General features: G+C 36.6%; 3 protein-coding genes across 3 annotated transcripts; all 3 read left to right on the top strand.

Annotated features, from left to right (window-relative positions):
* Nucleotides 1-4,306: 4,306 nt before the first annotated feature.
* Nucleotides 4,307-8,248, top strand: LOC121900962 (interferon-induced protein with tetratricopeptide repeats 1B-like). Its single transcript, XM_042417561.1, has 2 exons — nt 4,307-4,811; nt 6,604-8,248. The coding sequence occupies exons 1-2, from the start codon at nt 4,807-4,809 to the stop codon at nt 7,931-7,933; spliced, it is 1,335 nt and encodes a 444-aa protein (XP_042273495.1). The 5' UTR covers nt 4,307-4,806; the 3' UTR covers nt 7,934-8,248.
* Nucleotides 8,249-12,265: 4,017 nt separating this feature from the next.
* Nucleotides 12,266-14,041, top strand: LOC121900964 (interferon-induced protein with tetratricopeptide repeats 1B-like; the record flags this gene model as incomplete). Its single annotated transcript, XM_042417563.1, has 1 exon — nt 12,266-14,041. A coding segment is annotated over one exon (1,329 nt), but the record flags the coding sequence as incomplete, so codon positions are not given.
* A 35-nt stretch (nt 14,042-14,076) lies between these two features.
* On the top strand, nt 14,077-17,831 carry LOC121900963 (interferon-induced protein with tetratricopeptide repeats 1B-like). Its single transcript, XM_042417562.1, has 2 exons — nt 14,077-14,546; nt 16,268-17,831. The coding sequence occupies exons 1-2, from the start codon at nt 14,542-14,544 to the stop codon at nt 17,583-17,585; spliced, it is 1,323 nt and encodes a 440-aa protein (XP_042273496.1). The 5' UTR covers nt 14,077-14,541; the 3' UTR covers nt 17,586-17,831.
* The last annotated feature ends 4,636 nt before the right edge of the window (nt 17,832-22,467 follow it).

Genomic DNA, 22,467 nt, shown 5'->3' with positions numbered 1-22,467 from the left:
CAGAGGTGGCACAAGTGGCTGGGGGGAGGGTTCACTAGACTGTTGATGGTATGAAAGAGAAATCTTGAGTTTTGCTAGATTAGAAAAGTAAGACAGTCTCTTACTCTTTATCTGTGAATTATATAAAGATAATAACTTCCTCATGTGGAGCCAATGAACTTGAGACTCTTTCCATTTATGTTCAGCTCTTCTACATTTTCTTTTCAGTTTTCGAATATCTTTATTCATCCGGGACCTTGGGACCAAACCCTCACAGGGGCTATTTGGTCAAGAGCTGTCAAACACATTAAATTGATTAACCATATCATTTACATTATTACACTGTGTAATACAACCACGAGCACTGAATGAAGCAGCAAAATCTGCAGCAGCAATGTTATTAAAAACACATGACTGTACTTAGAGCATTGAACAGCGACGTGGCAGTTAATATAAAAAAAGATGCCTCTACTCAATTGAAACTTACAGTAACTTAAAGAAATAGAAACTTAGAGTCAGCGGGTTCCTACAACAAAACTAAAGGCATGCAGTTACTTGAACTGTTGCTTTCCTAAAGCATTTAAATTTGTACCCCACCTCTTTAATTCCCTTCAGCATCAATATGAATATATAAAAACAAACAGCAAAACAGAAGTTGGACAATAGCTACTGATTTTATGTCAGTGAACCCAAATGCTGCTTCACACTAATATTTAGAGAAATAATGAGTCAAAGAAACCGCAGGATAATGAGGTGAGGAGCTGCTTCTGAATTTCATATAATTGCATGAACAAACATCATTATTAGTAGTAGTATTAAAACCAATAGTTTTCTGTAAACTTTATCTCACACAGCCAGGAATATAATGTTAAATCCATCCATCTTCTTTTAATTGAACAAATGTTGTTAATTAATCTTTTTTGCCTGAAAACAATCAAAGATGAGTGTAAACAGTGTGTAAAAAGTGAAGGTTTTAATAAGACTGTCCTCAGCGGTTGTTCCAGCTCTGCTTTCTTCGGTTCTTCCTTCATTCCCAACTCTTTCCTCCCTCCTTTATCTCTTCTGATATTTCTTTAATCATCCATTTACTTCATCTTTCTCTCTATATATAATCATTTTCTTCCTCTAGTTCATCCTTCTTGTCTTCCTTGTTCACTTCCATGTCTTGATGAATTTCTTTCCTTCCTCTCTGCCTGTTTCAGCTCAGTTTTCCATTTCTTAACCTCATTCCCTTTTGCTTTTTTCTTCTTCCTTCATTCGCTCCTGCCTGTCCACTCAATTCATTTCTACCCAAATGTATCAAGCTTCAGAGCATATTATATTGACATGCTGTTGATGTTATTTTTATTCTCCATCAGTGCTGCTCAGAGTCAGTCAACACTGGAGGCCAAACTGGAGGCCCTGCAGTGTCACTTCACCTGGGACATCGACCCCAGCAGGTCCAAACTTTTCCGTTTTAGTGAGAAGAAAGAAGAAAAATATAAATATAAATAAATAAATATGTGAAAAACTATAAATTTGCACTAGAAAATGGTGCGCAATAATAACATATATCTGTTTACATTACTGATGCTGATAGATTTTGATCAGATGTTGTATTTTAACACCTGGACTCATATATAACCATGATGCTTACTATTTTCCTGTTGTGTTGATATTTTTTCTTAGCACTGTATTTTAAGTTTATATAAAAATCATAATGCGCTTTATATGAGATGTGCTTTGCTGTACGTTTTGTAGTAGTGAAAAAGAAAACTCTGATAAGCAATGTTATGATTAATATGATGTATAACCTGAATATAATCACAAAGTGGAACTGATTGTGTGGGTGGCTGCACCTTTTTATTAACAATGCTGTGTATCATTTTATACACATTTAAATTCAGTGGTGGAAGAAGTACTCAGATCCTTTACTTAAGTAAAAGTATTAATACCACAATGTAAAAAATGATCCATTACTGTAAATGTTCTGCATTTAAAATCCTACTTAAATTTATTTAAAGTATTAAGTTTTCATTGCAGGCTGTGACTGATATATAAAATAAATTTAACAAAGTACATTATTAATACTGATGAGTTGATGCATGAACAGCATGTAGTTGTTGTCGCTGCTCGATGTGGATCTAGTTTGATCTAGTTTCATTAGATAAATCTCAGATTTCTTGAGATGATTAATTGGATACAATAGAAGAAAAAACTGTTCTGCTACAGAAATGTCCAAGTTGTGTGGTCCAGATGTTTGACCTTTATGTATCTGTATTGATTAATAAGAGGTGACAGAATGGGATCTTTGATAGGTTTGTTAAGTTTCAACACCTGAGTGATCACTGCTGTATTTATATTTGAGGGAAGTTTAGAGCCGATAGTTTCGTATCTGTCATGTAAATGAACCTCATGCCATTGCAGTCTGTGGCTGTCTGCAGAGTGTTGAAGTTATTTGATGTTTTTAATTGTTGTATTTCTCTTGTTGTGCTATTTTCAGTGTCGTCTGGTTGCATGGATGCATTATGAGACAATAGGCCCCTGGTATGTAAAGATATAATGAAAGATTCTCCATAGGTGTAACTGTCTCAGAGACATATTTCTTTGAGATGTTTATTTCATATGTTTCTGTCATAAATTCATGTTTATTTGAGTTCATACAGTCATTAAAAAATATTAAAAATGTGATATAAATAAGATATAAAAAGGATGTTTAACATCTTATTTGAAAGTGTATTTGTCTAAAATATACCACCTTAGAATAATGCTTGTTTAAAAACATTAAGTGCTCTGTTTGGGCCTGTTTATCAGTGGACACTAGCCCGAAAAACTTTAAAATGACTGAGAGATGTATATTTGAAACTTTTTATGTCTTTTATTTTCTTGTAGTTTTCATAGTGTCTACTGATCAAAGAGAGAAATCTTCAAAAGACATCTGTATGATGCGTGGCCATTATTGCATTGGACCAATGTAGCTACAATAGGAGCAAGACGACAACAAAACAAACAACATATTTCTGTTTCTCTTTCTGTGACATTTTGCAGGTGAACCAGGACTCTAAGCTGCTGCTGTTGGTTGAACTGTTACTGTAGCTCAGTATGAAGTCTAGCTGTAATATGAAGGAAAAAGTCCACAAAAACAAATATTGGATCAGGATCGTTTCTAGGACTTGAAAAGATCTGAGGTTAAGCCAAGGTCATCCAGAGCTTCATCTTTGTTGGTAATAACACTGACATTTCTGGCTGTGTGTAGTGATACACCCATCTGCCCAATGAGGCAACCACCCCTGTTAATTATTATTCAATAAAATAATATTTGATTAATGATTTACTTTAATGATTTGGTCAGTAAAGGCTTCCATGGACACGGTAATGTCAATACAGGAAATATTGTGAGACTTTGCTTTTAAGCAGCAAAACTGAAAACTGAAATTATGAACTTGACAAGTCAGAGGAAACTCTGCAGAGGAAACAGAGTTTGGACTTTTAGATACTTAAAAATAAAAAAAATATCCCGACAGCTGTGATGGAGCTCAAGATTCATCCTGCCAGGCAGCTTTATTACCGATAATTTCACTGTATAAACTTGGAATCTGTGTATAACAGCTGACCACACAGAACATTAAATATTGATAGATCCTGAACGATCTGGTTGGTGGTAAATAAATAATGAATGATGATATGCTGCTGTGTGTGTAAATGCACAAGTGATGGAAGAAGTATTTAGATCTTTTAATTAACTAAAAGTACCAATACAACAATGTAAAAATACTCCATTACACGTAACAGTCCTGCATGAAAATTCCTACTTATGTTAGAGAACATAAGTATTAGCAGCAAAATGTACTTATAATATTAAAGTAAAAGTACTGGTTTGGTCCCTCTGACTGTTTTATATATATATATATATATATATATATATATATACACACACACACAGTCATTTAGTGCAGCTTATGAAGCTTATATTCAGCTTCAGCAGTCTGAGTTAGTCATATCAAGTGGATATCTGACACATTTACAGTCTTTTTAGCATCAAATTCCCTCTTTGTGTTTCCTCAGACAGTGTTTCCCTGTTGAGCTGCAGGTGGAAGTATAGTAACAAAAAGAGGAACTTTGGCACTAAAAAGACTGTAATGTTGAAAGATATCTACTTGATTTGACTCATTTGGACGCTGAAGCTTCATATTAGATTCAGATAAACTTTTAAATACATTTTTGCAGAAGGAGGACTGTGGATTTTGTCCCCCATCACTTCCATTGTAAGTGCATTGTGAAGGGATCTTCTAATGGTCAGTATGAACAGGAGGAATGATTACAGCAAGAAAAACAGGTTTAATTTTCATTTGGGCTCCTAACTGTTATTTTAAGACTCACGTGACAAATTGTGAATCGTCCTTTAAGAGGAAATCTGATGAGTCTTGATTTTATTTTAGTCGAGCAGTCAGGCAGTAAGTTTCTATTGCTGGGAAACGAAAGTTAAGATGCCTTCGAACGAGAAGCGAATTTGCTGACCTTAAAACTCACTAAGGGCTCGAGTTTTTCCTATTGTTTTCTCACAGTTTCTTTCATAAGTCTCCGTGTTTTCTCTCGTCTCTCTCTACGTTGATGAAGCGGAGTTTCTGCAGGTTTGTAATTCGCTGCGGCGAACTGTCGTCTGTTCGCTTCGTCCCACCTCTATCAATCCAAAGTCCTTTCTGCATCATTATAAATATCATGCTCAACATCACAACGTTCACAGCAAAGCAGAAGTTGGACAACAGCTACTGACTTTATGCCAACGGACCCAAAAGCTGCTTCAGACTAATATTTAGAGAAATACTGAGTGAAGGAAACAGCAGAATAATGAGGTGAGTAGCTGCTTCTGCACTTCAAAATGTAAAACAATGCCATTACAGCCTATAATATTAACATTATGGATCTTACAAGTTAATGACGACGTTTTTATTATCAGTCAGTGCTGCTGAGTTCTCCCTTACTTTCTTTTTCTTGTTCCATTTCTACTGTTTCTTCTTTTGCCTCCAGTTTGCTCCTTTTTATCATATTTTCTGTTTCTTGCTTTTTCCAAATTCAACAAGGATCATGGTCAGGATTTTAAAAAAAAAAAATACTGAGGTCATGAGTCACTTGGTGCAAGTCCACCACACCCAAAGACGTTTTAACAAGTCTGTAAAATGTTCTTTTCTGTCTATTTGATATTATTATTATTCTTTTGCTTATTATTATTACAACTTATCTGTTATTTTCTGTCAATTTCATCCTGCTTTTTTCTCTTTTTTGCCTAAAAATGTTTTTAAAAAAATCAGAATCAGCCATTAAAACCCTCCATGTGCCTTTAAGTGTATAATGTTTTAGCAAGATCTTCCTCAGTAGCTGCAGCTCTGCTTTCATCCATCTTTCCTCATCACTTGCTTCAATCATTCAAATTTATTAATTGTTCCTTTGCTTGTTGCTTCCCTCTGTTGTCCTCCTTTATCTCCCTTTTCAATTCTTTCTTTCTTCCTTTTCTACCTTACTTTCCTACTTTTACTCCTTCTGTAGTTTCCTTCATATTTTTTCCTTCCTCTCCTCTTAAACTTATTTAGCCATCCATTCCTCCCCTCATTCACTCCTTCCTTATTACCTTCCTGTCCACTCAATGCTCCTTGCTCCATTTCTTCCCTCCCTGTACATGTGTAGATGAGAGATCTCAAAGTTCAGTTGTAAACTGATGGATGTTTGATGCTCGCCACTGAGTGTCAGTCAGAACACAAGACTGGAGACTCTGATGAGTTTTTTTATCTTCTGTATTGATGTGGGTGTGGTTCAACGCAAACAAATAAATCAGCTTACTGATTAGTAATGACTAGCAACTCATTCAAATATTAACAAATACCACAGTTGGCTATGGAGATGACATTAATTTCACCAAAGTAGAATAAGTATCAAATAAACATTCAAATAATTTTATCCACCAAAACCTGACTACAATGACCAAAAACCTCAGTTTCAGTACTACTTTCTCTAACCAAACTAACTCTTAACAGGGTAATCTCACTGAGGAAACCAACAGTGACACCTGGTGGCCTTTAGCTGGGGATGGCAGCTGATCACTGATGATTGGCACTTAATTAGTAATGCTAAATTAACTAAAATACCATACTTATCATTACTAAACAAAGTAATTGTACCCTTCTGTCATCCTAAGAACAGTGAATAGCAATTTAAATCAAACATCTACTATGTAAAGGTAAGTGTTAATGCACAAGAGAAAAGACAAGGAAAGAGGAATCTACCATGTGGCATGATAATTACTGTATTTACATAGAGCCATACTTAAGTACAATGATATTCTGTATACATGGCAGATAAACACTGAAAAGAATGACAAACAGAAAACTACTTACAATATGTCAAAAATGCACACCACCACCTGGATTTGTTTGGTCTAATGCAGCTACACTCCACTCATCAAGCCTGATACCTCTCTGTTGCCAATGAGGGGTATTAATCAGTGTGCCAGCAGGTGGTGCATTCGTGCAAATTACCATAAATCAACCTATTCTGAACTGTTTAGCCTTTCTGATAACATGAGATGAACACTGGTTAACGAATATTATATTTACATCTATTTTAATGTGTGTTGTTTTTATTTTCCATCAGTGCTGCTCAGAGTCAGTCAATACTGGAGGCCAAACTGAAGGCCCTGCAATGCCACTTCACCTGGGACATCGACTCCAGCAGGTCCAGACTTTTATATCTCAGAGGCAAGCTGGAGGACATCAGCACTGAGGAGGGAAACAGCTGGCTGGGTCACATTTACAACCTGCAGGGGTACATTCACTGCCAGCTGAGCATTCAGTACCAGCAGAGCTCCACTGAAGACGCCCGGTGTTTCTTCAGCAAGGCCACAGAGGCCTTCCGCCGGTCAAGAAACACCATCTCAGATGAAGGTCCCTGGTTGTTGGTGAACTACGGGAACCTGGCTTGGCTGCACCACCACCTGGGAGAACAAGCAGAGTGTCAGACTTACTTGTCAAAGGTCGACGCCCTGCTGAAAGAATACCCATCTCCATCCCAGGACGAGCTCCATCCAGAGATCTACGCTGAAAAAGCCTGGACCCTGATGAAGTTTGACAAAGACCAATACCTTCTGGCTGCAGATTACTTCCAGAGAGCCATCAGGATGCAGCCAGACATGGTGGAGTGGAACACCAGCTGTGTCTTAGCATTAGTGAAGGCTTATAAGTTCGACGACACACCAGTGGAGGACGACGTCCTGGACAAATTGAGAATGGCCAAGGAACAGGATCCAGAGAACTTGTACCTTGCTGCTCACGACCTTGATCAACGTGGTAGGAAAGGAGAAAAAATTGAAGATGAAGCACGTGAGTTAGCCAGAAAGGTTTTGGAAAATCCTGTCAGCAGCTACAGTGGTATGAAAGCATTATTAAGGGTTTACATAAAACATGTATCTGTTGATGAAGCTGTTGCTCTGGCAGAGGAGGCTCTGGAAAAACATCCAGATGAACGTTACCTGAAGAAGTGTGCTGCACTCTGCTACAGATGGAGGATTGTTTTTCACAACGACAGTCACCTAAAGCAAAGCATGATAGACAGAGGAATCAGTCTCCATAAAGAAATTATTTCTCTTTACAATCATCCGTCACTTCTGAAGAAAATATCCCTCGCAAATATATACGCAAAGTCAAATCACAGCCAGTATGAAGCTGAGAAGATTTACCAGGAACTGCTAGAAATGGATCTGGGCCCTGTAAAGAAACAAATGATTTACAACTACTACGCAAAACATTTAAACTTTGATCGACGAGATTACAACAGGTCGATAGAATATCACATGAAGGCAGCAGAGATACCGCACCAATCTTACTATCGAGAGTACAGCATCAAAGTTCTGAGGAAGATTAAAGAAAGAAACAGGAGCCGAATGTGTGGAGAAATAGAGGAGTTACTGGCCAAACTGGAAGTCTAGAAAATCCTATATCTAGAAGAAAGTGAAGGTACAATATGTTTTTGGATTCATATATAACCTTGGTGTTTTCTATATAACCGGTGTGTTGATTTTGTTTTTTTCTTAGCACTGTTGAAACTTCACTGTTGTGTGAAAGATGCTTTGCTGTAAGCTTTGTAGTAGTGAAAAATAAAACTGTCTGATGAGAAATGTAATAATTAATATGATGTATAACCTGAATATAATCACAAAGTGGAACTGATTGTGTTGGTAGAAACTTGTATCTCACTTGTACACTATACTAATACTATTAAATAAACAATATAAAATCTAATATGTTTGTTTTGGTGGTTCATTTACAAGATATTAATGTTCTCTATGAATGACTGAGAGACGTATATTTGAAACTTTTTACTTTTATTTTCTTGTAGTTTTCATAGTGTCTACTGATCAAAGAGAGAAATCTTCAAAAGACATCTGTATGATGCGTGGCCATTATTGCATTGGACCAGTGTAGCTACAATAGGAGCAAGATGACAACAAAACAAACAACATATTTCTGTTTCTCTTTCTGTGACATTTTGCAGGTGAACCAGGACTCTAAGCTGCTGCTATTGGTTGAACTGTTACTGTAGCTCAGTATGAAGTCTAGCTGTAATACGAAGGAAAAAGTCCACAAAAACAAATATTGGATCAGGATCGTTTCTAGGACTTGAAAAGATCTGAGGTTAAGCCAAGGTCATCCAGAGCTTCATCTTTGTTGGTAATAACACTGACATTTCTGGCTGTGTGTAGTGATACACCCATTTGCCCAATGAGGCAACAACCACTGTTAATTATTATTCAATAAAATAATATTTGATTAATGATTTACTTTAATGATTTGGTCAGTAAAGGCTTCCATGGACACGGTAATGTCAATACAAGAAATATTGTGAGACTTTGCTTTTAAGCAGCAAAACTGAAAACTGAAATTATGAACTTGACAAGTCAGAGGAAACTCTGCAGAGGAAACAGAGTTTGGATTTTTAGATACTTAAAAATAAAAAAATATCCCGACAGCTGTGATGGAGCTCAAGATTCATCCTGCCAGCCAGCTTTATTACTGATAATTTCACTGTATAAACTTGGAATCTGTGTATAACAGCCGACCACACAGAACATTAATTATTGATATATCCTGAACGATCTGGTTGGTGTGTCAGGAGGTAAATAAATAATGAATGATGATATACTGCTGTGTGTGTAAATGCACAAGTGATGGAAGAAGTATTTAGATCCTTTACTTAAGTAAAAGTAGCCTACCAATACAACAATGTAAAAATACTTTATTACAAGTAAAAGTCCTGCATGAAAAATCCTACTTATGTTAGAGAACATAAGTATTAGCAGCAAAATGTACTTATAATATTAAAGTAAAAGTACTGGTTGTTCAAATGCATTTAACTTAATTTAAGTTGATGTGAAGCTTATATGAGGCATCAGCAGTCTGAGTTAGTCACATCAAGTGGATATCTGACACATTTACAGTCTTTTTAGCATCAAATTCCCTCTTTGTGTTTCCTCAGACAGTGTTTCCCTGTTGAGCTGCAGGTGGAAGTATAGTAACAAAAAGAGGAACTTTGGCACTAAAAAGACTGTAACGTTGAAAGATATCTACTTGATTTGACTCATTTGGACGCTGAAGCTTCATATTAGCTTCTATTTATTAACTTTTAAATCCATTTTTGCAGAAGAAGGACTGTGGATTTTGTCCCCCATCACTTCCATTGTAAGTGCATTATGAAGGGATCTTCTAATGGTCAGTATGAACAGGAGGAATGATTACAGCAAGAAAAACAGATTTCATGTTCATTTCGACACCTGACTGTGTTTTAAGACTCACATGACAGATTGTGAGTCTTTTAATTGGGCAGTCAGGCAGTAAATTTCTGCTGCTGGGAAACGAAAGTTAAGATGCCTTCGAATGAGCGAATTTGCTGACCTTAAAACTCACTAAGGGCTCGAGTTTTTTTCTATTGTTTTATCAGTTTCTTTCATAAGACTCCATGTTTTCTCTCGTCTCTCTCTTCATTGATGAAGCGGAGTTTCTGCAAGTTTGTAATTCGCTGCAGCGAACTCCCGTCTGTTCGCTTCGTCCCACCTCTAAAAGTCCAAAGTCCTTTCTGCATCATTATAAATATCATGCTCAACATCACAGCATCCACAGCAAAGCAGAAGTTGGACAACAGCTACTGACTTTATGCCAGCGGACCCAAAAGCTGCTTCAGACTAATATTTAGAGAAATACTGAGTGAAGGAAACAGCAGAATAATGAGGTGAGTAGCTGCTTCTGCACTTCAAAATGTATAACGATGTCTTATTTTAGGGTATCAGAGCCCAAAATATCAACATTATGGATCTTGCCAGTTAATGACGATGTTTTTATTATCAGTCAGTGCTGCTGAGTTCTCTCTTATTTTATTTTTCTTGTTCCATTTCTGCTGTTCCTTCTTTTGCCTTCAGTTTGCTCCCTTTTACTATATTTTATGATTCTTGCTTTTTCAGTATTACCTTTCAACAAGGATGAGATCACAAATCACCTGATGTAAATCCACCACACCCAAAGACATTTCTCATAAGTCTATAAAATGTTATTTTCTGTCTATTTAATATAATTATCATTCTTTTGCTTATTGTTATTATAACTTATCAGTTATTTTCTGTCAAATTTATCCCACTTTTTTCCCCGTTTTTGCCTAAAAATGTTTTAAAAAATTGTAAAAAGTATCGGAATCAGCCATTAAAACCCTCCAGGAGCATTTAAGTGTAACAATGTCTTAAGTTCTTCTTCAGTAGCTACAGTTCTGCTTTCATCCATCTTTCCTCCTTTCCTCCCCTCATTCTGTCTCCTGTCTTTGTTTCTTTATTTCATCCTTCTTGTCTTTCAGTTCACTTCTCCTTTTCTTAACTTCATTTGCTTTTGTCGTTTCCTTATGTCCTCCCTGCCTTCATTTCTTTTTCTTTCAAATTCTTATTTGCTCATCGCTTGCTTCCATCATCATCTATTTATTGTTCCTTTGCTTGTTGCTTCCTTCTTTTGTCCTCCATTGTTTCCCTCTTCAATTCCTTTTCTTCCTTTTTTACCTTGACTTTTCTTCCTTTATTCCTTCTTTATTTTCTTTCACTCTGTAGTTTCCTTTATGCTTTTTTATTGCTGTCTCTACTCTAAAACTTATTTGGCTATCCATTCCCCTCCTCATTCACTCCTTCCTTATTACCCTCCTGTCCACTCAATGCTTCTTTTGTGCTCCATTTCTTCCCTCCCTGCATGTGCAGATGAGGGATCTCAAAGTTCAGTTGCAAGCTGATGGATGTTTGACGCTCGCCACTGAGTGTCGGTCAGGACACAAGACTGGAGACTCTGATGAGTTTGTCTTCTTTATTGATGTGTGGGTGTGCTTCAACACAAACTAATAAAGGAGAAGCGATATGAAAATTAACTTACTGATTAGTGCCTTTCATGCTCTATGTAAAGCACTTTGAATTGCCTAGTTGCTCAAATAAGCTATACAAATAAACTTGCCTTGCTTAGTAATGACTGGCAACTTATCCAAATATTAACAAATACCACAGCTATGGCTATGGAGATGAATAAGTATCAAATAAACATTTCAATAATTTTATCCACCAAAAACTGACTACAATGACCTAAAACCTCAGTTTCAGTACTACTTTCTCTCACCAAAACTCCTAACAGGGTAATCTCACTGAGGAAACCAACAGTGACACCTCGTGGCCTTTAGCTGGACATGGCAGCTGATCACCGATGACATGACACTTAATTAGTAATGCTAAATTAACTAAAATACCATACCTATCATTAACTAAACAAAGAAATTGTACCCTTCTGTCATCCTAAGAACAGTAAATAGCAATATGAATCAAACATCTACTATGTAAAGATAATGTTAATGCACAAGAGAAAAGACAAGGAAAGAGGAATCTACCATGTGGCATGATAATGACTGTATTTACATAGAGCCATACTTAGTACCATATTCTATATAAATGGCAGATAAACACTGAAAAGAATAACAAACAGAAAACTACTTGCAATATGTCAAAAATGCACACCACCAACTGGATTTGTTTGGTCTAATGCAGCCACACTCCACTCATTAAGCCTGATACCTCTCTGTTGCCAATGAGGGGTATTAATCAGTGTGCCAGCAGGTGGTGCATTCGTGCAAATGACCATAAATCAACCTATTCTGAACTGTTTAGCCTTTCTGATAACATGAGATGAACACTGGTTAACGCAACATATCAAAGCTTCAGAACATATTATATTTACATCTGTTTTAATGTGTGTTGTTTTTATTCTCCATCAGTGTTGCTCAGAGTCAGTCAACACTGGAGGCCAAACTGAAGGCCCTGCAGTGTCACTTCACCTGGGACATCAACCCCAGCAGGTCCAAACTTTTATGTGTCAAGGAGGAGCTGGAGGACATCGGCACAGAGGAGGGAAACAGCTGGCTGGGTCACATTTACAACCTGCAGGGGTACATTCACTACCAGCTGGGCTCCACTGAAGACGCCCGGCGTTTCTTGAGCAAAGCCGCAGAGGCCTTCCGCCGGTCAAGAAACACCGTCTCAGATGAAGGTCCCTGGTTGTTGGTGAACTACGGGAACCTGGCTTGGCTGCACCACCACCTGGGAGAACAAGCAGAGTGTCAGACTTACCTGTCAAAGGTCGACACCCTGCTGAAAGAATATCCATCTCCATCCCATGACGAGCTCCATCCAGAGATCTACGCTGAAAAAGCCTGGACCCTGATGAAGTTCGGCAAAAATAAAAAGCCTCTGGTGGCAGATTACTTCCAGAGAGCCATCAGGATGCAGCCGGACATGGTGGAGTGGAACACCAGCCGTATCATAGCGTTAGTGAATGCTGTTAGGTTCGACAACACACCAGTGGGGGACGACGTCCTGGAGGAAATGAGAATGGCCAAGGAACAGGATCCAGAGAACTTGTACCTTGCTGCTCAGTACCTTGAGCAACGTGCTAAGACAGGAGAAAGAATTAAAGATGAAGCACGTGAATTAGCCAGAAAGGTTTTGGAAAATCCTGTCAGCAGCTACAGTGGTATCAAAGTGTTATTAAATGTTTACAAATACTATGTATCTGTTGATGAAGCTGTTGCTCTGGCAGAGGAGGCTCTGAAAAAGCATCCAGATGAACGTTACCTGAAGAGATGTGCTGCACTCTGCTACAGATGGAGGATTGTTTTGGCCAGGGACAGACGCTTAAAGCAAAGCACGATAGACAGAGGAATCAGTCTCCATAAAGAATTGATTCCTCTTTACACTGATTCACTTCTGAACAAAATAACCCTCGCAAATATATACGCAAAGTCAAATCATAGCCAGTATGAAGCTGAGAAGATTTACCAGGAACTACTAGAAATGGATCTGGAACCTTCAGAGAAACAGTTGATTTACAACTACTACGCAAAACACTTAAACATTGTTCGACGAGATTACAACGGGTCGATAGAATATCACATGAAGGCAGCAGAGATACCGCACCAATCTTACTATCGAGAGTACAGCATCAAATTTCTGAGGAAGATTAAAGAAAAAAACAGGAGCCGAAGGTGTGGAGAAATAGAGGAGTTACTGGCCAAACTGGAAGTCTAGAAAATCCTAAATCTAGTAGAAAGTGAAGGCACGATATGTTTTTGGATTCATACATAACTTTGGTGTTTTCTATATAACTGGTGTGTTGATTTTGTTTTGATTGTTGTTTGAAGTTTAAATAAGAACATAATGCACTTTGTATGAAATATGCTTTGCTGTAAGCTTTGTGGTAGTGAAAAATAAAACTGTCTGATGAGAAATGTAAAGATTAATATGATGTATAACCTGAATATAATCACAAAGTGGAACTGATTGTGTTGGTAGAAACTTGTATCTCACTTGTACACTATACTAATACTATTAAATAAACAATATAAAATCTAATATGTTTGTTTTGGTGGTTCATTTACAAGATATTCATGTTCTCTATGAATTATGAAGGGATCTTCTAATGGTCAGTATGAAGAGGAGGAATGATTACAGCAAGAAAAACAGGTTTAATTTTCATTTGGGCTCCTAACTGTTGTTTTAAGACTCACGTGACAAATTGTGAATCGTCCTTTAAGAGGAAATCTGATGAGTCTTGATTTTATTTTAGTCGAGCAGTCAGGCAGTAAGTTTCTATTGCTGGGAAACGAAAGTTAAGATGCCTTCGAACGAGAAGCGAATTTGCTGACCTTAAAACTCACTAAGGACTCGAGTTTTTCCTACTGTTTTCTCACAGTTTCTTTCATAAGTCTCCATGTTTTCTCTCGTCTCTCTCTACGTTGATGAAGCGGCGTTTCTGCAGGTTTGTGATTCGCTGCGGCGAACTGTCGTCTGTTCGCTTCGTCCCACCTCTAACAATCCAAAGTCCTTTCTGCATCATTATAAATATCATGCTCAACATCACAACGTTCACAGCAAAGCAGAAGTTGGACAACAGCTACTGACTTTATGCCAACGGACCCAAAAGCTGCTTCAGACTAATATTAAGAGAAATACTGAGTGAAGGAAACAGCAGAATAATGAGGTGAGTAGCTGCTTCTGCACTTCAAAATGTAAAACAATGCCATTACAGCCTATAATATTAACATTATGGATCTTACATGTTAATGACGACGTTTTTATTACCAGTCAGTGCTGCTGAGTTCTCCCTTACTTTCTTTTTCTTGTTCCATTTCTGCTGTTTCTTCTTTTGCCTTCAGTTTGCTCCCTTTTATCATATTTTCTGTTTCTTGCTTTTTCCAAATTCAACAAGGATCATGGTCAGGATTTTAAAAAAAAAAAATACTGAGGCCATGAGTCACTTGGTGCAAGTCCACCACACCCAAAGATGTTTTAACAAGTCTGTAAAATGTTCTTTTCTGTCTATTTGATATTATTATTATTCTTTTGCTTATTATTATTACAACTTATCTGTTATTTTCTGTCAATTTCATCCTGCTTTTTTCTCTTTTTTGCCTAAAAATGTTTTTAAAAAAATCAGAATCAGACATTAAAACCCTCCATGTGCCTTTAAGTGTATAATGTTTTAGCAAGATCTTCCTCAGTAGCTGCAGCTCTGCTTTCATCCATCTTTCCTCATCACTTGCTTCAATCATTCAAATTTATTAATTGTTCCTTTGCTTGTTGCTTCCCTCTGTTGTCCTCCTTTATCTCCCTTTTCAATTCTTTCTTTCTTCCTTTTCTACCTTACTTTCCTACTTTTACTCCTTCTGTAGTTTCCTTCATATTTTTTCCTTCCTCTCCTCTTAAACTTATTTAGCCATCCATTCCTCCCTCATTCACTCCTTCCTTATTACCTTCCTGTCCACTCAATGCTCCTTTTTCCATTTCTTCCCTCCCTGTACATGTGTAGATGAGAGATCTCAAAGTTCAGTTGTAAACTGATGGATGTTTGATGCTCGCCACTGAGTGTCAGTCAGAACACAAGACTGGAGACTCTGATGAGTTTTTTTATCTTCTGTATTGATGTGGGTGTGGTTCAACGCAAACAAATAAATCAGCTTACTGATTAGTAATGACTAGCAACTCATTCAAATATTAACAAATACCACAGTTGGCTATGGAGATGACATTAATTTCACCAAAGTAGAATAAGTATCAAATAAACATTCAAATAATTTTATCCACCAAAACCTGACTACAATGACCAAAAACCTCAGTTTCAGTACTACTTTCTCTAACCAAACTAACTCTTAACAGGGTAATCTCACTGAGGAAACCAACAGTGACACCTGGTGGCCTTTAGCTGGGGATGGCAGCTGATCACTGATGATTGGCACTTAATTAGTAATGCTAAATTAACTAAAATACCATACTTATCATTACTAAACAAAGTAATTGTACCCTTCTGTCATCCTAAGAACAGTGAATAGCAATTTAAATCAAACATCTACTATGTAAAGGTAAGTGTTAATGCACAAGAGAAAAGACAAGGAAAGAGGAATCTACCATGTGGCATGATAATTACTGTATTTACATAATGTCATACTTAGCACAATGCTATTCTGTATACATGGCAGATAAAGAATCCAAAGAATAACAAACAGAAAACTACTTACAGTAGGTCAAAAACGCACACGATCTCCTGGATGGTGCATTGGTGTAGATTACTATAGATCAATTTATTCTGAACGGTTTTGCCTTTCTGACAACATGAGATGAACACTGGTCACTCAAATATATCAAGCTTCACAGCATATTATATTAACATCTGTTTTAATATTTGTTGTTTTTATTCTCCATCAGTGCTGCTCAGAGTCAGTCAACTGAGTCAGAGGCCAAACTGAAGGCCCTGCAGTGTCACTTCACCTGGGACATCGACCTCAGCAGGTCCAGACTTTTATTTGTCAAGGAGGAGCTGGAGGACATCTGTGCCGAAGAGGGAAACAGCTGGCTGGGTCATATTTACAACCTGCAGGGGTACATTCACTACCAGCTGGGCTTCACTGAAGACGCCCGACGTTTCTTCAGCAAGGCCACAGAGGCCTTCCGCCAGTCAAGAAACACCGTCTCAGATGAAGATGAAGGTCCCTGGTTGGCAGTGAACTACGGGAACCTTGCTTGGCTGCACCACCACCTGGGAGAACAAGCAGAGAGTCAGACTTACCTGTCAAATGTCGACACCCTGCTGAAAGAATACCCATCTTCATCCCAGGACGAGCTCCATCCGGAGATCTACGCTGAAAAAGCCTGGACCCTGATGAAGTGCAACAAAGACAAAAAGCTACTGGCTGCAGATTACTTCCAGAGAGCCATCAGGATGCAGCCAGACATGGTGGAGTGGAACACCAGCCGTGTCATTGCGTTAGTGACGGCTTATAAGTTCAGCGACTCACCAGTGGAGGACGACGTCCTGAAGGAAATGAGAATGGCCAAGGAACAGGATCCAGAGAACTTGTACCTTGCTGCTCACTACCTTGAGCAGCGTGCTATGAAAGGAGAAAGAATTAAAGATGAAGCACGTGAGTTAGCCAGAAAGGTTTTGGGAAATCCTGTCAATAGCCACAGTGGTATCAAAGTGTTATTAAGGGTTTACAAAAACTATGTATCTGTTGATGAAGCTGTTGCTCTGGCAGAGGAGGCTCTGAAAAAGCATCCAGATGTACGTTACATGATTAGATGTGCTGCACTCTGCTACAGATGGAGGATTGTTTTGGCCTGGGACAGACGCTTAAAGCAAAGCACGATAGACAGAGGGATCAGTCTCCATAAAGAATTGATTCCTCTTTACACTGATTCACTTCTGAACAGTATAACACTTGCAAATATATACGCAAAGTCAAATCATAGCCAGGATGAAGCTGAGAAGATTTACCAGGAACTGCTAGAAAAGGATAGATCACCTGCAGGAAAACAGATGATTTACAACTACTACGCAAAACATTTCAACTTTGATCGACGAGATTACAACAGGTCGATAGATTATCACATGAAGGCAGCAGAGATACCACACCAATCCTACTTTCGAGAGTACAGCATCAAATTTCTGAGGAAGATTAAAGAAAAAAACAGGAGCCGAAGGTGTGGAGAAATAGAGGAGTTACTGGCCAAGCTGGAAGTCTAGAAAATCCTAAATCTAGAGATCTAGGATTGAGAGAGAAGTTCAAACCTGACCTGGTCAATCAGTGTGTGGAGTGAAATGTGATTATTGGACAGTGGTGGAAAAAGTATTTCGACCCCTTTCTTAAGTAAAAGTAATACAACAGTGTAAAAGTACTCAATTACAAATAGAAAAGTCTTGCATGAAAAATCCTACTACAGTAAAAGTAAATAAGTATTATTAGCTTGATGTAGTTAAAGTATTGCAGTAAAAGTACATAAGTATTATGAGCTTGATGTAGTTAAAGTATTGCAGTAAAAGTAGTGGTTTGGTCCCTCTGACTGATATATTATTATATATGACATCATTAGATTATTAATAGTGAAGCATCAGTGTTAGAGCAGCATGTTACTGTTGTAGCTGCTGGAGGTGGAGCTAGTTTCAACTACTTTATATACAGTTAGCTAGTTTAGTCCAGTGGTTCCCAACCTAGGGGTCGGGCCCCTCCAAAGGGTCAGCAGATAAATCTGAGAGGTCGTGAGATGATTAATGGGAGAGGAAAGAAGAAAAAACAAAGTTCTGATACACAAATCTGTTTTCACTTTTTGGAGTTTTTCTCTCTCTCTTTGATTTTTGCCGAAATATTGGATCATTTGAACATTTATTGAAATGAAAGCATGTGAGAAGTTTGGAGGGAAAAATGACTATTTGGTGGAGCTGTTAACAACTCATAGACATGTGAAATGTGACCCCGACTACACACTGCTTTTTGTAAGACATCAAAAGCCAAAAAGGTTGGAAACCACTGGTTTCATCTTTAACAATGTGTTGTATTTTAAAAGCTTGTTATATTATCCATTGTGTCAAATCTTCATCTGAAAAGTAACTAAAGCTGTCAAATAAATGTAGTGGAGTAGAAAGTACAATATTTCCCTATGAGATGTAGTGGAGTAGAAGTATAAAGTAGTATCATGGTAAAGTACAAATATCTCAAAACTGTACTAATGGACAGTACTTGAGTAAATGTGATTAGTTGCTTTCTATCACCGCATCATAAATTTTAATTTTTCTTTTTTTAGATGAACTGTTGTGAACTTGTGAATTTGTATTATTGACCAATAGCGTTGTGAAGTGTGAGGAGTAGCTGATTCCAGAAATGTTTTTCCCCAATCAGTACATATATATTAACATTATAGTGAAGTTAATGAAAGATAAAGACTGCTGGAAGGAAGAAGGACAATTAGCCTATAAATTCACTCTGAAAAGATGCTCAGCAGTAATAGAGTTTATGTGATTTGTAGGAAACAAGCTGAATCGTTTAAAAGCACTGAGATGGTCTTTTAAAATTTCATTACCATAATCATGTTATGAACTTTAATGGTCAGGTTTTAATCAGATGTTCTTGGACTCATATATAACCATGGTGTTTTCTATATAAAAAAAAAATCTAAAAAATCCTAAATCTGGTAGAAAGTGAAGGTACGATATGTTTTTGGATTCATATATAACCATGGTGTTTTCTATATAACTGGTGTGTTGATTTTGTTTTGATTGTTGTTTGAAGTTTAAATAAGAACATAATGCACTTTGTATGAAATATGCCTTGCTGTAAGCTTTGGGGTCATGAAAAATAAAACTGTCTGATGAGAAATGTAATGATTAATATGATGAATAACCTGAATATAATCACAAAGTGGAACTGATTGTGTTGGTAGAAATTTGTACCTCACTTGTACACTATACTCATAGTATTAAATAAACAATCTAAAATCTAATATATATTTGTTTTGGTGGTTAATTTACAAGAAATTCATGTTCTCTACACAGTTTTGCAGCACACCGCACATGTTAGTTAGTCTCTACAACTACGGATGGCTATGGTTAGGATTCATAAAGACAACATTTATGGTTCAGTTCATACCTTGTTTTTTGTTGTTGTTGGTTTTTGGGGGGTGGGAGGGATTAAATCAACTACAATTTGGAATGTCAACATAAAACTAAAGAACATCATGCAGGTTGATTAACTTTATAAATTAACTTCACATTAATTAACTATTTGAGCAAAAATAAATAATCTGATCTAACATGTTTTGCAGGATCTAGGGTTCATAATTTTGTATTTTATGCAGTATTAATGTGTGTGGATGTTGTATGACTTCTGCCATTCTGCCACCAGGTTGTGCCTTTGAGTAAGGTGAGAGTTTTGAAGCAGAAGTAGTAGAAGATGAGGAACTTCCTCCAGTTGCAGTAGTTAGCACAAAGCTAGTGGGTTTTAACAGCAGCAAAAATATGCTGATGGACTATAAACTACACATTCTGCTTTGTTGTGGTTGTAAAGATTAAAAAAACTGCAAGTTATACTGCAGCCTGTGTCTCTGTCTGCAACACATAACTACTTTGGTATATTTACTTGCCAAATGGAAAATCTACCCGCATTTGGCACTTTCACAATGAAACATAGTATTCTATCTGATGATTACTTTTTTCTGCTGTGGATTGTGTGACTAATACATCCATTAATTTAGAACACTGAAATTGTTCAAACATCAAGCATCATCAAGGAAAAATACCATCTTGTTTGCCTGATCTTGAAGGATTGCATTTGTCACACAGTTGATTAAAGAGAAAGAGACCATTCTGCTGTGGTTGAGTTACATTGACTTTGAGCTAGTGAGGGACTGCGAACAGAACAGTGAAGCTCTGTCATGAATAGCTGTCAATTCATAAGCTGTCTTGTCTGAATCAGAAACAGTGTGGTAATATTAAGCTTGAGACAAAATCAGCGCAGGTATGGGAAAATGCTTTCAACAAGCTTTGAGCTCAATCCTGTCTTGCATTGTTTTCTAGGTCCTGCTAGACACTGTCTTTAAAGCCTGGGTTGCACACACTTCACTAGAAGCCACCCTTTCATGTCTCAAAACGTTAACTGTTAATGCTCAATATCTACAATAATGCAAATAGGCCATTCAGCTAAAAACTGCCAGAGCAAGCTGTCCTTTAAATATGATCAACAAAATCTTAAAACCATTTGTAAAACTGACTGGTATCCTGTGTTGGGATGCTTAATTTGGAGTGATGTAGTAGTCTCTACATTTGGAACCAGTTAAAACTCTGGTGCAATATTTTGCACAAGCTTTAGGCAAGAGAGTGATTTTCAGTTTTTGACTTGCAATATAATGTTTGAATTATGCAGAATATACAGTTTAAAATAAAAAACAAAAAACAAATATACACATTATATATAAAATAATGTGATTAAATCCCTATCATGTGTTGCGCATATTAATATGTATGGTAACAAAAAACATCACATCACAAACATCATCAAAAACAAATGAAGTCGTCAGCCCTCACAAATAAGTGTATATCACTTTTTTAATGATGTACAGCAGCAAAAAAGGGTTTCAGCCCTAGGCTTTCCTCAGCATTAGGATGGAACATAGGATACAACAAACATACATTTTTATCACCATTTGATTTGATTTGTAACCCCAACATGTTGTGCATCAAGACCTAAATACAATAGCTCTCTTTAGCCTCAAGCACCCTATAAGTGGCAGGTTCTGAAGAATGATGGCAGTGTACACACAATATATAAGAAATATGCCTCTGAAGACGAGTGTCAGATGGATATATTGGATAGTTGCTTGTAATTACTGTCAAATACTATTTATATACAGTAAATCTCATACATTAATTGGAAAAGTCTGTAGATCTATTGGATAGTTGCTTGTAATTACTTTCAGATAATGTTTATATAAGGTAATGATTATTAAAATTATGTTTTTGTAAGCCATTTTCGCATGATCCTATTTTTTGTACAGTATCAAACCAATATTTTTTACCAGGAATTTACTGTAAATAGATGAGATAATCACATACAATTAAAGCCTAAAGCTCTCAAGATACCATTAATGGGTGTTAAAGGAGGATAACTTGAATATAATTTTACATAATTTTTTTGTGTTTTACATCCAGACATTTTTGCTTTGATGGGGCAGTCTTAAGGATAAATTGGATAATTCTATGAATTTACAAAATAATACTGTGTAAAACAAGCCATTATTTAAATTAGGTAATTTTAAGGTATTTCTGCAATGTTTTTCATTTTTTTGTGCACATTTATACATTTATTTAGCATTCTAGCAATATTTTATATTTTTTTGTTTTTATTTTACAACAGTTGGACTGTAAAAATGCAGATAATGTCTACAGTAAATATCTGTATTTTAAAAAAAATTCTTTGTAGAATAAATAAAAGGTTTTTACCATTATTTGACGGTAAGTGTTTTTTTACTCTTTTTTTTTTACTTTTTTTACATGAAATTTAAAGTTAAAAAATCAGAAAGTTGCCTTGATTTTACATTCAGTAATAGGATGTGTATTATTTGTATTTTAACATAGAATTCAATGTAATGTAATATTCAAGACCATTTAGTGATTGAAAAATCCTGTTAAAAAACTATAATATTCCATTATATTAATTTACAGATTACAGCCTTTATTTTATGGTGAATATTTTTAATAAAAATAATTTACTGTGTTTTTATGGCATTTACACCTAATGTAGAAAAAACAAAAAAAACTGTAAAATAATACAGTAAATTTCTGTGAAATAACTTTTTTTTTTTTTACAGTGTAGAAGTAAACAGTCCTGAGATCGGGTCTAGTGAGCAATTAGATAAGTGATACACTGAGGCAGCTTTGGCAGAAGACCTTTGCAAAAAAAAAAAGATAAAATGTAGTTCTCTTCTTGTTGCTAGTGAGGACCAGTCTACTTTTCCATATAGTAAACAGTGATGTGTGCAATATTTATCTCCTCTAATTAAACACAAAGCACAATGATAAACTGCATCAAGCTGCTTTAAAGTCATATTTTCTTGGATGTCTAACACTATGTATTCTT

This window comes from Thunnus maccoyii, chromosome 7 (assembly GCF_910596095.1).
Source record: "Thunnus maccoyii chromosome 7, fThuMac1.1, whole genome shotgun sequence".
Lineage (NCBI taxonomy): Eukaryota > Metazoa > Chordata > Actinopteri > Scombriformes > Scombridae > Thunnus > Thunnus maccoyii.
Note: the sequence above shows the minus strand (reverse complement) of the source record. Positions and strands in the feature narration are given on the sequence as shown.